This window comes from Anabrus simplex, chromosome 7 (assembly GCF_040414725.1).
Source record: "Anabrus simplex isolate iqAnaSimp1 chromosome 7, ASM4041472v1, whole genome shotgun sequence".
Taxonomy (NCBI): Eukaryota; Metazoa; Arthropoda; class Insecta; order Orthoptera; family Tettigoniidae; genus Anabrus; species Anabrus simplex.
Window position 1 is genome coordinate 232,956,003 of NC_090271.1, and position 18,798 is coordinate 232,974,800.

Consider the following 18,798-nt stretch of genomic DNA (forward strand, 5'->3'; position numbering starts at 1 on the left):
AGTTCTTTTTTTTTTTTTTTCAATACATGAAGCATAAACGTTTTTATACGAGTCCAATGAATTAGTCATCGTGATACTGACATTGCCGCGGCACCGGTGTCTTGGCACGGTGACATGCTTGGCACTGGCACTGTGCACACCAGTGTCAGCAGAGGCACTAGAATTTGCATCGCTAATCACTGGGATTTAAATTGGGGGATGTATCAGGCAACAAAGATTTAGAGGGGCTTCTTTCCAAGAGAGCTCTTATTTCATTGAACATTTCCTATGTTAACACAATTCATCTCATAAATTCCTTTTTGTTAAGAATGGGCCCTGCAGTTTAAAAGTTCTTCACTATATTAAATCTATATTCATATTTGGAAATCTTCAAATGAATTAAAATCAGTTTCCCTTGACAGATGAATACCTTGTATAGTCCTCCATAATGAACACACTTTGTTCTAATACAGACATAACTTTTTAAGCAACAATAAGGTAAAAACATACATTCAAAAACTACACTGCCAAAATAAATGTATTAACACTAGAGCAATGGTAACAACACTAAACTCTTGTGGAAGTGAATAAGGTGACTTTGAGCAAGGTAGCCATGCTGTTAGGGTCGTGTAGCTGTGAGCTTGCGTTCAGGGAATGGAGGGTTCGAATCCTACCGTCGGCAACCCTGAAGATGTTTTTCCGTGTTTTCCCATTTTCACACCGGGCAAATGCTGTACCTTTATTAAGGCCGCGGTCGATGCATTCTGAATCCAAGTCCTTTCCCATCTGTGTGTTGCCGAAAACCTTTTATGTTAGTGCAACGTTAAACCTCTAGGAAAAAATTAGGGTGACTTAATATATCAGATCGCCGAGTTGAGTGGCTCAGACGGTTAAGGCGCTGGTCTTCCAACCCCAACTTGGCAGGTTTGATCCTGGCTCAGTCCAGTGGTATTTGAGGGTGCTCAAATACGACAGCCTCGTGTCGGTAGATTTACTGGCACGTAAAAGAACTCCTGTGGGACTAAATTCCGGCACCTTGGCGTCTCCGAAGACTGTAAAAGTAGTTAGTGGGACGTAAAGCAAATAGCATTATTATTATTATTATTATTATTATTATTATTATTATCATCATTATTATTATATATCAGATCCGCATTTTATCACCCCTTTCAGCAGCAACCTGTGGCACCAGATAATTTTGTTGCCACGTGTATGACTAGCATCATTCCTGCCTTTTACAACTTTAAAATGAAGTTCCTGTATGTATAGAATTGGTCCCAACAGGAAGGATATCTTTTAAACTAAAAGATGACCAAAACTATGTTGCTCGTACTTGCAACTTGAGACATCTGGAGACTGGAAGGATCCCGTGTTAATGAGGAAATAGAATACATCCATAGAAGTGACTGAAACGGAGAGCTCCAGAGACTCTTCAGCATGGGCACAGCTCTGACTTTCTCAGTCCAGATTGGCAGGTTCGACCTTGACTCAGTCACGTGATTTTTGAAGGTGTTCAAATATTCCAGCCTTTTGTCAGTAAGTTTACTGGCACGTAAAATAACTCCTGCTGAACAGATTTACAATAACCTTGAGAGTAGTTGTTGGTTTAACTTCAGTCTAACTATTTGTATGGTTTTCAGACTGCCAAAATGCCAGAATTTTGTCCCACAGGAATTTTAAATGCTAGTAAAACTACTGACACAAGGTTGATGTATTTGAGCCCATTCAAATATTGCTGGACTGAGCCAGGATTGAACCCACCAAATAGAGCTCAACATCCCAGCACTCTAACCTCTGAGTTATTCACTCTGGCAGTAAAAGTAGTTAGTGGGACATAAGAAGCCAATAACATTATTCAGCATGGGAACATGGCTGGTGACTATGTGTCCCTAGGTGAGACTGGCGTTCTTCCAATATTATGCTATCCTCTGCACTGTCATCTTTCCTATTTGACCTCCCTTTTTTTCAGCTTTTGATCTCTTCCATCTCCAATAGTTTTAGGTTTACAAGGCTTAGCGAGTCTTTTGTCCTCCTCTTAATTTTGCCAATACCCTCATTTTTCAAAAGGTTGAATCTCTTCCATTTTGTTTTACTGATTAGTGTTAAGAAGGGATGTTTTCCTCATACTTCCCGTTAAAACAGTAATCATCTGCACCACTAGACTGGAAGGACTTAGGTTCTGTTTCCCAGCATGTCCAATGTTTTGCCTCTGTTCTATAGGGTAATCTTCTGCTGCATGCGCGTCAAGGTCAGTCGCAGGAAGGTAAACCATACAAAAGTAACACAATCAATTTTTAAGAAGCTAATTAAATATCAAATTATGAAAGGGGGTGTTGAAACTTACCTGCCTTCATTTTTCACACATTTTTGGCACTTTGTTAGGAAATTTATTCATCACTCACTGCTGTTAACATTGAGGAGTCCCAGTCAGTTCCTGACTAATGTTATGTTTCAGCTCTTGTTAGATGTGCAGGTTTTTCTTTACACAGCATTTTTTAATTTATCCCAGAGATAATAATTACAGGTAGATAAATCAGGGGACTGAAAGGGTCACAAATCCATACTAATAACTCTGTTCTCTGGGAACACTTTGTGAATTTCTCTCATGTAATTATTTGCAGTGTGTACAGTGTTGAATAAAGTGAAAAATCACGCTCCCGGCCGGTTAATTCTCTGAAAAGAAGACGTGGGGGGTGTTAGTATGGTATTTACATAAGTAACAGAATCAACCATATTCTCTGAAAAATTGGCCATACGGTCGACTACAACTTGCAGATATCATGACAGTAAAAAGTACCCCATATTTCTAGACTACTCGCACACTTTCTGTAAGCTCATGATAAGACAAACTCACTTAAGACTTCACCACTTGGGTGTCCCTGCTGTCCTGACTGAAGTGTGCACTGAATTCTGGATCTTGTGGGTATGCTAAGCAATCAAGAAAGTCTTACACACATGCCTTCCGTGTAAATTTGCTCATGAGAGGTGATGTGAGAAGCTGGAAGCACCACTGCCTTGGGATCAATTACACCCTGATAAACTATTTGCGGTAATGGGAATAGACTTCATAGGACCACTGTATGTCACATCTGCAAACATCTTGAAGAATGCATACATTGCATTATTCACCTGTGCAACAGTGCATGCCTTGAATTTAGAACTGTGTAGTGATATGTCAACAGAGATGTTTCTGCAAGCTTTACAGAGGTTCATCGGCTGACATGGCATTCCATACACAAACTACAGTGACAATGCTCAGACATTCCACTTGGTGAACAGAGAGTTGACAGAATTATGGACAGCACTCTCTGCGACAAAGACACACCAGTATCTAGCCAAGCAAGGTGTAATGTGGAAGTTCATTGCTCCACGTGCGGCTTGGTGGGAAAGATTCATTGGCTCCACCAAGCGATATCTACGGAAGGTACTTGGATGTTCTGCTATTGATGATGGAAGACTATGGACTCTTTTGATCAGCATAGAAGCCGCATTAAACACAAGGCGTCTGATGCAAGATGACAACAATGGTGGCGACGTACTGACTCCAGCCCACTTCTTCGTTGGTGATTGATTCACCATGATACCCGTCGGACCAGAACCACCTTAGAATGACCTTGTATGAGCTTTCAGACTACGGCAACAAATGGTTGATGACGTCTGGAAATGTTGGAGTGAAGAGTACCTGCTGCTATTACGGAATTTCCACAAAGTTCGTCAGCCTCGAGACCATGGTACAAGAATTAGAGTTGATGACCTAGTTCTTCTACAAGAGGACACATGCCCACACGTGGAAAGGTGCATGCGTTGAAGAATTACATGACGGACGTGATGGACGGACTAGAACAGTTAAGCTTCACACCTTAGGTGGTAGCCAAATAACATGCCCTGTCCAGCTGGTCATTCCCCTCGAAATTGACCAAGGTAGGGAGGATGTTGAGGTTTGAATGTGGCAGCAGGTGCCACTTACTGGTGGGATTCATCTAAGCGAATTATATGCTTGTAGATACTTTTCTTGTTGTCGTAATAATAAAAGTGTTAGTAAGAAAGAGGTAGTCAATATTTTACCCATTTCATCCACGACACCTCCCACGTTGATCCTTATGTGGCCATTCAGGTCTCTACCAGTGCATGCATGCGCACCCAGTGCAGTCAGTTCTAAGTGTTTGTGGATGCTCATCCAGATTCTTCTTCTTTCTCTTCTTCTGGACAGCATGCTTGAGGTGCACGGGACTACTCAAATGTTATTGTTGTTGGACTCGTTCTCGATTGAGAGCAGCTGGTTGGTGAGGCAGTTATCTTTAGTGACACTATCTTGAAGCTTTTCATTTTCAGCCACTGCAACACTCTTCTGCTTTGACTTTAAATGATAATAGAATGCCTTATTTCCTTCAGAGATAGCTTTCATCAGTTTTGCTCCTACCTGGTCTCCTGCATGCAGATGATATCAACACGGGTATTCTTCATGCTTGGAGTTTTGGCTAGTGAGTGTGCTAATGCGAGGCATAAATGTTGGACTAACTTCTTTAGCTTACTGCAAGACCTGTCATCTGTAGTCACACACTATTAAGTTCAGTAGCAACATAATCAAGGTCTTACCTCATTTTCCCCAGAGGCTCTTAACTTATGAACGTCGGTTGGTGACCACAGAGCCCTTAGCTGAGTCCTGCCATTACTTCCACTTACTTGTGCTAGACTCATTTTCACACCCTTCATGGCCCTTTTCTTTCTTTGGCAGATACCTTCATTTTTCGATGTGTTGGACCCTTCAATTTTTTCCCTCCAATTTGTGTTAACCTTTTCATTGCTGTGATAAATTCTCTTTTGTAAAAGCCCTGTGCTGAATTATTTTTAATAATAAACTTCAATATATAAAAGTCGGAAATAAGATTGGAAAAACCAGAGGGTTCTTGCCTGCTAGTCGTATATTTTAATACTAAATATGGAAGGTTCTAAACTGATTTTTCTAACACAAAATTAGCTGTATGTTGCGCAGGAAATTCAAGGTTGTCCAGCATAAAAGGCCAACAATTGAATCGAACTAATAATTAAAAATAACAGTAAAAAGCTCAACTTACATGTTTCAGTGGCTACAGGTGGTTCTAGCTGTCCACTTCCAAGCACCGATATATAACTAAACTGAAGACAATAACTTGAGGGGTGTCTAAAATAAGTAAAAATGTATCTAAATTTTATGGTAAAATATTATTCAAGATAAAACACTGAGAATGCATTAAAAATTCCTATGCATCTTGGTTTGATATCAAAATAAAAAAGGGTCCAGACCAGTTAATCAAGGGTTGAACTGGTAATTCCAAAACTGTGGGTAGCCTACATTTTTTCAAATCGCATTCGGTGTCATCACTATCATCATTATTCTTGAAACCACTAAAATCGGAATATTCATCTTCCGATTCTAATATGGATAGCACTCTTACAACCTCGGATTCGGTAAGATCGAGCGCTTAACTGGCGGTCAACATACTGTAGCTTACTCATCCCTGACGCGGGCCTCACTGCTAGCTTGCACACCGGGCATACCGCAGAGCAGCTCGTAAAGCAGAGTGTCGTATTTATCTCAATAACTCATGAATGAATCAACATTGTCATTTCGTAAGCTCCTATCTACTGCAGAGAGATGCGTGTATCCGCCCACGGAGTTTGAATGACTTCTTATGTCAACATTGGGGGTATTGCGTTGATGAAGTCAGAAGAATGTCACGCTTGCAATATTACGGGCGCAGCAGAGCAGTGGTCACTCTCCGCGCTCGCAATTGCGAGCGCAGCCATGTAAAGGTTAATGTACCTTGGAATGCAATATTTTTTCTACATGTTATATAATGAATGCTAGAATGGTTACAAAAGCATATTGCATCAAACTAACATTTTGGGTTAGAGATTAACTTACCACAATATTAACTGAAGTCTTTTAAGGTATGGTACACCTTGAAACATCCATTCACTTGGAGGGCAACTTTGCATTTGTTGCACTCGAAGCAAGATTTCTTCCAGATTCCATGCTCAAAACAGATTACATTTCCTTGATGGGGCTGATTTACTTACAGTAGGAGCAATCATTTCAGGAAAATGATCCCATTGCCTTCCCTGTAGTCTCATTGGTGTTCTACTTTGAGATGGACGTCCTCCAGTGGCGTAATCAGGAAGGGTGACATCTTCCGGAATTTGCTCTGCATAGGCTTCTTGTCGATCTGTTTTAACATTAAAAACTTCATATCTGGTCCGTATTGAAAGGAGATAACATACAATAGAGAGAAATTTGGTTGATCCACCTTTTTTCAATACATAATATGTTGTTACTATATTCACAACATTTTTTATTCAGTACCGGTTTCGGTGTCTATGGACATCATCATCAGCTGAAACAGGTTGTATGAACAAAGATATAAAAGTATGTAGTACATATAATAAACCCTCAGTAATAAGTGACATTAATAGGATGAGGTAAAAATACAATGCTTAAAAAATATTACCAAGTTATGTGCTTGTTGGTCAAAGTATAAATATCTTCGTATAATATATAATCCATTTGGTCACTGACAATTACGTATCCATATCACTGTTCCCCATTCATCTCCTTTCAATTGACTTCATGGCAAGTCTCTCCGTTCGTCTCCTTCCAACCAACTGAACTATCCGACTGACTGCCGCTATAGTATACAGCCCCTATATATAGCCATTAGTTGACACATGGTATAACATCTACGTCAGAGCTCAAAATAGATATGATGTCACTCCCACCCAGCTACAAATGTTACATATTGTGTTAAAATAGCCTCAAGCGAACTTGGAACTCCCTAAATGTGATCTCATCGCATACAATGACCAAGCAATGGCTCGACAGTTACTGTATCAGTATTACACCATATCTTGCAATGTCAAAAGGTTTCACAAAACATATCCATATCTGATATTAGGCAGTTAGTCTGACTCTGCATGATTTTAATGCTAACATACACACACATATATATACACATTAATTTAATGTAGGCTACCCAGAGTTTTGGAATTACCAGTTCAACCCTTGATTAACTGGTCTGGACCCTTTTTTATTTTGATATCAAACCAAGATGCATAGGAATTTTTAATGCATTCTCAGTGTTTTATCTTGAATAATAGTTATTAAATCAGCCCTCAGGGTGCAGGCTACCTCATCTGTGGTAAACAGCTGTTGTACTGCCAAGTAGTTGAACAGGTCTACTGACAGAAAGCAGCATATTTTTGGCAGACAAACGAGTACTGTAGACTAGTATGCTTATGGCTAAAGAGCCCTTTATCGTGTACTGGTACACTTACGGATGTGGTTGGGTTAAATCAATAATCACCACCACCACCCTTACCTCATGTTAGATCATCATGAATGTACCTTGACTAATATTGCGCGTTTTCTGTATTGGTACAAGCCCTATGTATTCTCTGTACTAAATACAAATTTCACAACAATTTTTTTCATTCTCCATTTATTTTTTGTCAAGGTCCTCATTCTTCCATACCATCACCCTGAGGGACTCCAAGATTGGACAGTTGTTGGTGCTCAGGTTCAGGGAGTTACTTACATTTAACATTTGATGGTTTTTGTGAGGTTTTTCCCTCTCCCCCTCCCACATTTGTCTATAGCGAGTGGGTGCGCTGGGTTACGTAGCTGTCAGCTTGCATTTGGGAGATAGTGTGCACTGGAGATTGTTTTCCGTGGTCTCCCATTTTCATACCAGGTAAATGCTGGAGCTGTACATTAATTAAACCCACGGCCGCTTTCTTCCCACTCGCAGCCCTTTCCTGTACCATCGTTACCGTAAGACATATCTGTATTGGTGCGACGTAAAGGAAAATTGTTACAAACACCTGTTGCAATATTCTGGTAGGTACAGAATGAGCTGTAGGACAACAAATTGTCCCTCTACTGTCGAGGGTTATGCTTAAGGTATTGGATGTTAGTTATGTTTTTCTTCAATGTGTATGCTATTAACCTTATTCATATGTGGTTAGTTTATATACCCCATGTGTTTTATTAATTTTATTCTTTATTAACTTGTACCACCTGAGCCTTTCTGCTTAAGTGAGGCTGAATGGCCGAGATGGTAAAGATGAGCCCAAGTTAATTTCAGTGACAGTCTTAAAGCTTCTCATTTACAGCCACTGCTGCACCCTCCAGTTTTGACTTTAAACGATAGTATAATATCTTATATCCTTTGGAGATCTTCCATTTTGCTGCATCTCAAGTGGCCAAATTTAGATTTATGGGCAGATAAAAGAGTTCATGTGGGACAAACTTCTGGCACCTCAGCATCTCTGAATATTATAACATAGTAATTAGTGGGGTATTGAACCAATAACATTATCATTTTTCTGTAGGAGGATGTACAAATTCTTCCGTGATCTTGTGGATTTCTTCTTTGCTCTAAAGTGATAATAGATCAAAGTATCTGTGTTTCTTTATGAATCCTTAATTGTTATTTAAAAATAAAGATTTTATATGATGTTCATTGTGTATAGTCAAGGATCAGTGAGAGTGCATATTTTGGCAGAGATGATGTTAGTTGTCAAGCACCCTAAATTCTTCTTTCATGTTAATCTTAATAATTGTTGACTGAAAGACTTGGGCCTGTGTTGTAATTGTGTTGAAGAAATGTTTATACTAATTTTTTATTTCATTTCAGTGGGTAACTAATATAATTGAACACAAATCAGAAGTGGAACGAATAGTTTTTGAAGATACTGATCCAGAGACTGGCTTCATTTTGCTCCCTGACCTTAAATGGGATGCAAAACAAGTAGAAAACTTATATCTTGTTGCAATTGTACGCAAGACTGGTATATCTTCCCTGCGAAGCCTTACTGGTGATCATTTGAATCTTCTTAAAAATCTGCAAGCTAAAGGAATAGTAAGTATAGAAGGGAGTCAAGTCCTATTTTAAATAGTGTTATACAGACATCATTGTGTTTTTATATCTTTATTTGCCCTTGTAAAGCACACCTTCCAAATATGACGAGTGTTGCCTACCGTGTATGGGAAACTGCATGTTACTGTGGTGGAGAATAATGTTGTGTGTGTGTGTGTTTATTTTTTAGTATGTACAAGGCTACGTGAAGCACTTGTAAGCAAAGTCCAGATATTGTACAAGGACTGTACCAGTTGTGTGCGAGTTGGAGAGAGGCACTCATTATGGTTTATAACCAGGGTGGAGTCCAGCAGGACAGTGCACTATCCGCACTACTGTTTATCACTGTTATGGATGATATAATAAAGAGCATTAAGGAAACATCGGGTAATCTCAGTGCATTTGCCTGTGCTGATAATGTCATGATGTGGGGAGAGACAGAAGAGGAGGTGCAGACAAGATTTTATGCGTGGAAGGTCAAGTTACAGGAGTTCAACCTCAAGATCAGTGAGACTTAAGGTGGTGGTGTTGGCTGTGAATGGAGATGGCTGATCACTGAGCCTCAAACTAATGACAGTTGTTACTTGGATTCTTCTTCAAAAATAAAGAAATATGTATTTTTTGTTTACAGAAAATCCACTCAAGAGAGAGAGAGAGAGAGAGAGAGAGGTGGGGGGGGGGGGTGAAAGAATTGAAAAATGAGTTGAATTTATTATATGAGGATACTTATATTTCAAAAACTAAAGGTATTGCAGTTGTAAAAATTTGTATTTGGAATATCCTTTAAAGGTAAAGAAACACATTCTTTCGTTTTCAGGAAATCCACTTAACGGGGTGGGGTGAAAGAATTGAAAAATTAGTTGAATTATTTGTATGAGGATACTTACATATAAACATACTTAAGATGTTACAGACGTGAAAATGTAAAAATTGGTATTTGGAATCTCCTTTAAAGATAAACACATATGTTTTTTTCTTTCAGAAAGTCCACTTAAGGGGCAGAAGGGGGGGGGGGTGAAGAAAAAGTTTAATTCTTTTTACGAGGATACTTATATCTCAAAAAACTATGTTACGGACGTGAAAACTGGTATTTGGAATATCCTTTAAAAATAAAGAAACATGTTTTTTTGTTTCTGGAAAATCCACTTATGGGGCTAAAAGGAACTGAAAAAGTGGTGAATTTTTAAAATGCGTACCGGTATATCTAAAGTGTATATGAGAACCTTAACATGTTACAGACATGAAACGTGGTATTTGGAAAGTCCTTTAAAAATACAGGAACATGTATTTTTTGTTTTCAGAAAAGGCACTCGACGGGGATGAAAAGAAGTGGAAAAAAAGAGTTGAAATATTTTTATGAGGATACGTGTATATATGAAGATATAACAGACGTGGAAATAGGTATTTGGAATCTTCTTTAAAACTTGTATTTATTTATTTATTTATTTATTTATTTATTTATTTTTTCGTCTGGAGAAAAGACTGTTTCTCACTGTATAGGTCTGTTGCTTCGTCATCTTAGCCCCAAAAGGCAATACAACAAACGTGGTTTATGAAGAGTTTTTTATTTTTTTATTTAGCTAATATTTTTACAACCCGTGTTTCACCTACAGGTTTATCACGATATATTTACAGTTATGATAACAACATATGGATAAATTATTGAAGTGAATGGAAGATTTTCTTGAGGAATTCTGTTACTTCGACAGTGGTCCAGTGGTATTTCACAATTGTTGGCAGGGGAGTTGATCGTAGCACAGCTGGTCGTTCTCTTGAGTACGTGGTGCATTCAGTCAACAGGTGTCGAGCAGTCTGTGGAGATTTTTCTGGGCAGCTGCAGAGTGGTGAATCCATTATGTTCATTTTATGGAGATAGGATTTAAAGCGACCATGATTTGTAATAAACAGGGTGGTTATAAAGTTGGGCCAGATAGATGAGGACAGTCTGTGTGGTATATTAGGAATGAATAATTTTGTATGGAAGGAATCTTCGGAGCTGGTATATACTGTAACAGGAACGCCCGTACTTCAGTTTATCGGAGAGCATGAGGAACGACAAGGCGTGTACGGCCCATGCTAAGAGAGTAAGAGAGAAGGGTAGTGAAAGAAAAATTCATGATTAAGTGGATCCTTCAGTTTATTCAATAAACAGGCAAATAATTACGTCACCTTTTATAGCTGAATTGTAGATTTGTCCCTGAGGGCGTGAAGAGGACGTTGTCCCGCGGCGGCTGCGTCGTCTTGCGGTCGGCGTCGGCGTTGTCTTCCGTCGATGACTCGAACCAGAGGCAGGAACGGGGAAATGTGGAGCTTCCACATTCGACGTCGTGGGGTACTGGTGTGACACTTCCCTATGGCGAAGCACGCCGGAATAGTTCCCACAGTAGCAAGGATAAAGTTAGAGTCACAGTTCGTATTTGGAATAATACGCAAATGAAACAATCTAGAACCTTCCGAGGTGCGGTGATCAAGCACTTCATAAAGAAAATTAAATTTATCGAGTACAGTCTCTGCACTGTACTCCACCAGCATAATACATTTGTTGAAATAAATGACAGTCCAAATTCCCGTACGTCGTGATTTTCAGATTAACACTGTCACTTAAGATCATAATGCAACACAGTTCAACGGTTAGACATAGTCTTTAAAGGAAATTGAGGCTGGCTAGAAATACTACCGCTGCTTTCACACAGTCTTTGAACGAAATCAATGCTGGCACAGTTAATGCAAGAACACAGTCTTTAAATGAAATAAAGCTGACACAATTAATGCGAGAACACAGTTTTTAAACGAATTCAAAGCTGACACCGTTTATGTGAGAACACAGTCTTTAAATGAATTCAAGCTGGCGAGAACACAGTCTTTAAACGAATTCAAAGCGGGCACAGTTTATGTGAGAACACAGTCTTTAAATGAATTCAAGCTGGCGAGAACACAGTCTTTAAACGAATTCAAAGCGGGCACAGTTTATGTGAGAACACAGTCTTTAAATGAATTCAAGCTGGCGAGAACACAGTCTTTAAACGAATTCAAAGCTGACACAATTAATGCAGGAACACAGTCTTTAAACGAATTCAAAGCGGGCACAGTTTATGTGAGAACACAGTCTTTAAATGAATTCAAGCTGGCGAGAACACAGTCTTTAAACGAATTCAAAGCGGGCACAGTTTATGTGAGAACACAGTCTTTAAATGAATTCAAGCTGGCGAGAACACAGTCTTTAAACGAATTCCAATATACAGCCGGACCGAGAGACGAATTATGTCGCGACGACTTACTTGCACACACTCGCTGACTCACGGCTTACTGCCGACTCACTCCACTCTCTGCCTTCAGCACACTGCCGTCGCATACCGCGCACTCCCTCTGCTTTACTGCAGGCTTTCTGCTTACATTCTGCCTTACCCCAGGCTGGCGACTCGCTTATATTTCGTTCATGCAGCAATGGAACACGAAGGAACCTTCTGCGTGACGTCGCTTGTCCTTGGCCGGTGTTCTGGAACGTCGCGAACTTGCTCGCAGTTCCCATTATGCCTGTGCGCTCGGCGCAAGTTTTAAAGGCTTACGGCCGGGTGTTAGCGAGCTTCTCTTAAAAGAATGAAACGTGAATGCTCGTAGGGTGTTACCGTTTCATCTCCCCCCCTGCTCGGGAAGAAGAAAATTGCTGGACGATTTTCTTTTCGCTCATCTCCTAGTAAAGTATTTCTTGAGATTGGCCGAGTTGAAGATCCCCTCAACGTCGCTATCTGCCCTTCCTACTTCGTAGGCACCATTATCTAGTGCGGTAAGTATCCTGAAGGGTCCTATGAACAAGGGACAAAATTTGGCGTAAATTCCCTGGTCAGGGTGTGAAACTGCAGGCTTGCGTAATAATACTAGGTCATCCACCTGTAAGGGTTGTCGAAACTTGTGATGTCGTAACTTCTTTTCTCGGATTTGAGCAGCGTGTCGTAATTGCCGAAGTGCCTTGGTAATGCGAGCTTGTTGGCTCACTGCTGCGTCAGGTTGAGCAGGCAAAACTCGATCCCAAGGTCTGTCAGGGGTGAGGCCTTTATGTACACTCAAAGGGATGTCCTGAATAGACTCATGCATGGTGGTATTGACGATCCTTTGCATAATGGGCAGAACTTCAACCCACTTCCAATGCTGTTGTCCACAATACAATCTACAGAATCTGGCAATTTCGCGCATAACCCGTTCGGCTGGGTTGGCTTCCGGGTGTCGGATGGAGTTCATGATATGCCTTATCCCAAGTTCTTCCAGTGCAACTTGGAATTCCATGGAGGTAAACTGACTTCCATGGTCTGTTAAGAGAAATTCCGGCTTGCCCATCTCGGGAATGATGTTTCGACGAATCCTGCGGAGAATGTTCCCGGTATTTGCCTTCTGAATTGGAAGCAACATAGTGTATTTAGAAAATGCATCTATGGTGACAACAATGTATCTGTTGGCACGTAACGCCTTGGGCAAAGGTCCATATAGGTCCATTGCGAAGATCTGGCCAGGTTTTTCAGGTATTAGAGGTCGTGGATATTCCCGGAGGAGCCTGTTATTGGGCTTGATCCTTTGACAAATATCACAAGTCCTAATGGTGTTACGGATGTCACGGCGTAAGTATTCCCAGGTAAACCTTTCTCTAATCAGGTTTAGGACCTTGTCCGTACCGGCGTGTCCAGAAATGGAATGGCAATGCCAGATAATAGCAGTCCTTATTTGAGGAGGGGCATAAATACGATCTGTTGTTCTAGCGAGGTCGACGTACTTGTGAAGTAGGCCATCATGGTAGCAAAAATTTTGAGCTATCCTAGATATACGAGGATACTCGTCGTCGTCTTGAGGGATAAATCCTTTTAAAAAACGAATCAGCTTATGGCTTAGAGGATCTCTTCCTTGAGCTTGCGCTAGATACTTTAGTCGTCGCAAGAACTCTTCGTCTTCCACATTCATGACTTCAATCGCATGGATCGAAACCTCATCTGTCGGATTCCGACTTAATGCGTCGGCTAGGATATTTTTCCTTCCGGGCCTGTGAACAACAGTGATATCAAATTGCTGTACAAACAGCGCCCATCGGGTTATCCGTTCGCTTGTAATGTCTGACTTGAGAATAAACGTCAGAGCTTGATGATCTGTGCAAATAATCACCGGATATCCAAAGATTATTTTCTTCCAGTAAACGAGAGAATGTACTACGGCAAGGGCTTCTAACTCTGTTATCGTATAAGTCTTTTCATGGGGTCTCAACTTGCGGCTCATGAACGAGAGAAAGATGCGAACTTCAGGTTCCCTTGGATCAATTTGGAAAAGAGCTGCACCGATCCCTACGTGGCTGGCGTCACATTCAATATAAAAGGGTAGCTCGTAATTAGGATAGGCGAGTTGAACATTGTCTTTCAACATCTGTTTTGTCGCCACAAATGCTTTATCGCAGACATCAGTCCACTTCCACCTGTTGTTCTTCCTCAACAACTGCTGCAGGGGTGCTACCGTTTCAGTAAAATTAGGGCAATGCTGTGCGAAGAACTGGCAGAGGCCTAAGAATTGCCTGATGTGTTTCATTCTTGTGGGTTTAGGAAATTCTAGAATACATTGAATCTTAGCCGGATTGGGCTTGATCCCATTCCCTCCAATAAGATGGCCTAAAAACAAAACTTCAGTTTTGAAAAACTGGCTTTTCTTGGCGTTAATTTTAAAGTTCTTGGTCTGTAATTCCTCCAACACCTTATGAACATCTCGTACATGTTGTTCCAGGGACTCGGACGCGATGATGATATCGTCCACATAAATGGTGGTGATTGCCTTTACTTCATTGGAAAGTTGTTCCTCTAAGGCTCTGATAAGAACTGCACCAGAGTTCTTAATGCCAAAAGGGAGTCTATTAAAGGCATAAGTGACATTATCAAAGATGAATCCGGTAAATTTCCGACTATCTTCATCCAATAAAATGTGAAAATATGAAGAAGCCATGTCCATAGCAGAAAATACTTTCATGTTATGAAATCTCCTAATTACATCCCGGAGTAGGGGAGGGTGGTCATATTCTAACACAAGCCTATCGTTCAAAGCCCTCGCATCGAGGCATATGCGCAGATTACCATTTGGTTTTCTTACTATAGCCAGAGGATTAATGTAAGGTGTGACGCATTTTGACATGATTCCATCATTCTCCATCTGTTTAATGATGACCCGTGCTTCTTCCAAGTACTTCATGGGTATCGGATAAGGCCGTTTCTTATAAGGTGATGTGTCAGTAACATCTAAGTGGTGCTTGAAACCCTTAATGACTCCAGGTTTCTCAGAAAATACATCTGGAAACTTCTTAAAAAGCTCTTGGATTGCCTTTATTACTTTATCATCATCGTAATCTGGGCTTTCAGCTACATTGGCGAAAAGCGTGAAGTTGTAGTGGTCCTCGTTAAACTCATCATCGATAATGGACGCCATCTGGTCCTCTACGGGTCCCACTTCCTCGGGTCGCCCCTCTTCGTGGGCGCTTTCTTCGACAGGCGGAGCCTCGCTCATCTTGCCTTCTACTATGCCCACCGGGGTCTCACATTCCGCATTCTTCACGTCATTATAAGTAACCAACTGTAGCCCTACAGATTCGACGTGGAAAAATTTAATCACATTAGCGGGATAATCAATGATTCCCCCATGTTGAATGAGAAAGTCTGATCCAAGAATTAAGTCAAATTTCATTTGCGTCAAAATCAAAAATAGATGTTGGAACTTAACACCACCAATTTCTAACTCAAGAAACGCCTGGAATTTGCATTTAATAGCTTTGTCAGGAACTATGCCTTTAACCTTAACTTGAGCAACCGGCAAGATGGAGATGTAGGTCGTCTCCTGCGCCGCATCTATTAATTTCTGCGAAATTAGTGAGGCTTGCGATCCCGAGTCTACTAGAGAGTGGACAATCATATTGCCTAACTTAGTGATAATGATCGGTAAGCCGCGTTGTATCTGAGGCTGTCGTGGTGTTGAATCCTCATATAGTAAATCTGCATCCTCTAAATACCAATGGTTAATGAGTGCGCTACATACTACTTCTCCTCCCTCCGGGTTTTCAGGCAGTCTCTTTATTGCTTCGACAAAGTTTTTTTTTTTGTACCCGTAGCTCTTGGATCCATTTCCGTTCTCTCATTTCTTCTCTGTATCTCTGCCTGGTATTCCAAAGAAGCTGCTCCAGGTAAACCCTCTTCCCTGTTCTTATTCCTTACATACTCCGTAGTCTCTCTCCAACGTTTCTCTAATTCTTCCCGCTGGGAGTTCCTATTATCATTGGGTTGATTAGCTGCCTGCCTCCATGAAGGTCCAGGTTGAAACTTAGCCCTCCCTTCGTAGGGGCGATTCCTAGATCTTCTATACCGAAACGGAATATCTCGGCGAGTTTCTCTTTCTTCTCGCGGTTCTGGATTTACTTGAACCGGAGTTTTCATTTCCGTAAAGTTGGTTGTAGTTTCTTTGGTTCGACCTGCTTTTGCTGCGCTCTGAGTGTGCGCAGTATCGAGTTTCCTCAGGACATCATCGAGCTGCTCCAAGTCCTGGACGTTTGCTGCCACCAATATTTCCTGAACATTTGGTGGAAATTGCAGCGTTATGACCTGAATAAGTTCTTGCTCCGGTAAAGGAGGGTCGAAAAACTGCATCTTTTTAAGCTGAGATATGAGATAATCTGAATATCGCGAGGAATTGACGGACGTGTTATACTTTCTAGAGTATAATTGAAGTTTTATCAGGTGCTGAGCCTCAGCACTCCAAAATCGTCTAAGTAAGGCTTCCTTAAATTCTTCGTAAGTGTTAATACTGAATTTAAAAGCGGTAAACCACATTAACGCCTTGCCTTCTAACAATCGAGATGCTATTCGTAAACGACGGTCGGTCTTAACGTGATTTTCTTGAAAGAATTCTTCGAGGTTGAGGATAAACTCCTTAGCAGTATACTCCTCTTTCCCCGAAAATTTGGCTGGTTTTTCCTCAGTTATTTTAAAAATTGTGGAAACATTCATGGATTCTCCACTAGTGTTGTGAAGGCTAGATGATGAAACATCCTGTTCGATTTGCGATACTTTGCTGTTGAGAGCTTCTATACCCCCTTGGAGTTCAAGTTTTAGGGTTTTAATTTTCCCCTGTACGGAATTCTCAATTTCCTTGACCTCCTTCTCTATGTCGGTCTTGACTTCTGCTACATCGCGACAGATACGAGTAATCTGCGTGTGAGCATTATCTAACTGAGTCTTGACACGTTTATCGGCCTCCTCTTGCTGACTTTTCAGAAGAGTAATTTCGTTTCCCAACTTCATGAAATTATTTTTAACAGATTCATGAAGTTTGTCTTGAATAGGCGCGATTTTAGTTTGCGCAAGAGATAATTGAGCATGGGACTCTTGAAATTCTTCCTTTAAGCTTTCTACTTCTTTAAGGACCTCCTGAGAAGAAGACGGGAAAGCAAGTTTTAAGTCCTCCGCCACTTGTGATTTTATATCTTGCTTAATGGTTTCTAAGTCACGTGTTAATCTTTCATTTATTTCCGTAAACTTAGAATCCATTCTTTTGTTAGATTCTTTAAATCTTTTTTCAATTTCGGCACCTGCACTATTGAGCCTACGTTCCAAATTATTATTAACTTCTGCAAATTTTTGATCAACAGATTCTGTCAATTTTACAATGTTGGCTTCATTAGCCTCCCTTAGTTGAGTGATACTACGATTAGTTGCTTCATTAGCCTCCTTAAGTTGACCTATACTAGCCTTAGTGGCTTCCAGGGTCGCGTTAGATTCTTTAAGTTGAGCTCCTAAAGTATTGTTAGATTCTTTAAGTTGAGCTCCTAAAGTGTTATTAGATTCAGCAATTCTACGCCCGAGATTAGTGTTACTTTCCGTAATCCTGTCATTTAGACTGAGTTTCAAAGCCTCGATGGCAGCTAGTATATTTTCCATATTAATGTCGTTATTTTCACAAAATGCAGAAAATACAATCATTCACCTCATACGTAAAATCACCATTATTGTCCAATGGTAAAGTTCAAAATTTACACCAACACAAAATATCAAACACTTGTGCATGAAATTAAATATCACCATTATTGTCCAATGGTAAAGTTCAAAATTTCACCAACACAAAATATCAAACACTTGTGCATAAAATTAAATATCACCATTATTGTCCAATGGTAAAGTTCAAAATTTCACCAACACAAAATATCAAACACTTGTGCATAAAATTAAATATCACCATTATTGTCCAATGGTAAAGTTCAAAATTTCACCAACATAAATATCAAAATTTATATAAGCCTGTGCATGAACATTATGCCTGAAATGTTTTACATAGCAAGAGAAAGAAAAAAAAATAATCACTTGTGCCATAAACTTGATCAGAGTTCTGTGCCAAAAGTTTAAAATTTCGTCAAAGTCATTGAATTGAACTTCGTAAAATTTTAACACATTCACTGAACTGGAATTAACGTACGTACTATGCACTTTTATTTGAATTGGTAAGTTAAGATATCACTGATTTCAAAGTTAATTTTTATCACTTTACTCTCTTTAATCTGGCCCCAACGTCACGGGTGCCACTATTCACTACCTTCTCTCTGTAACAGGAACGCCCGTACTTCAGTTTATCGGAGAGCATGAGGAACGACAAGGCGTGTACGGCCCATGCTAAGAGAGTAAGAGAGAAGGGTAGTGAAAGAAAAATTCATGATTAAGTGGATCCTTCAGTTTATTCAATAAACAGGCAAATAATTACGTCACCTTTTATAGCTGAATTGTAGATTTGTCCCTGAGGGCGTGAAGAGGACGTTCTCCCGCGGCGGCTGCGTCGTCTTGCGGTCGGCGTCGGCGTTGTCTTCCGTCGATGACTCGAACCAGAGGCAGGAACGGGGAAATGTGGAGCTTCCACATTTGACGTCGTGGGG

The 18,798-nt window shown here is 40.4% G+C and overlaps 1 protein-coding gene across 4 annotated transcripts in view; it reads left to right on the forward strand.

The window, feature by feature from the left end:
- The window catches only part of Dcps (Decapping enzyme, scavenger), a 91,185-nt gene that overhangs the window by 34,939 nt on the left and 37,448 nt on the right, over positions 1 to 18,798 (forward strand). For 2 of the 4 annotated variants that reach the window (XM_067151614.2, XM_067151615.2), the window contains exons 3-4: positions 8,652 to 8,876; positions 10,175 to 10,274. In XM_067151614.2, coding sequence (XP_067007715.2) covers positions 8,652 to 8,876; positions 10,175 to 10,274 — 325 coding nt within the window. The remainder of the gene's footprint in view (positions 1 to 8,651; positions 8,877 to 10,174; positions 10,275 to 18,798) is intronic. The other 2 variants (XM_067151613.2, XM_067151616.2) reach the window with 1 other exon arrangement.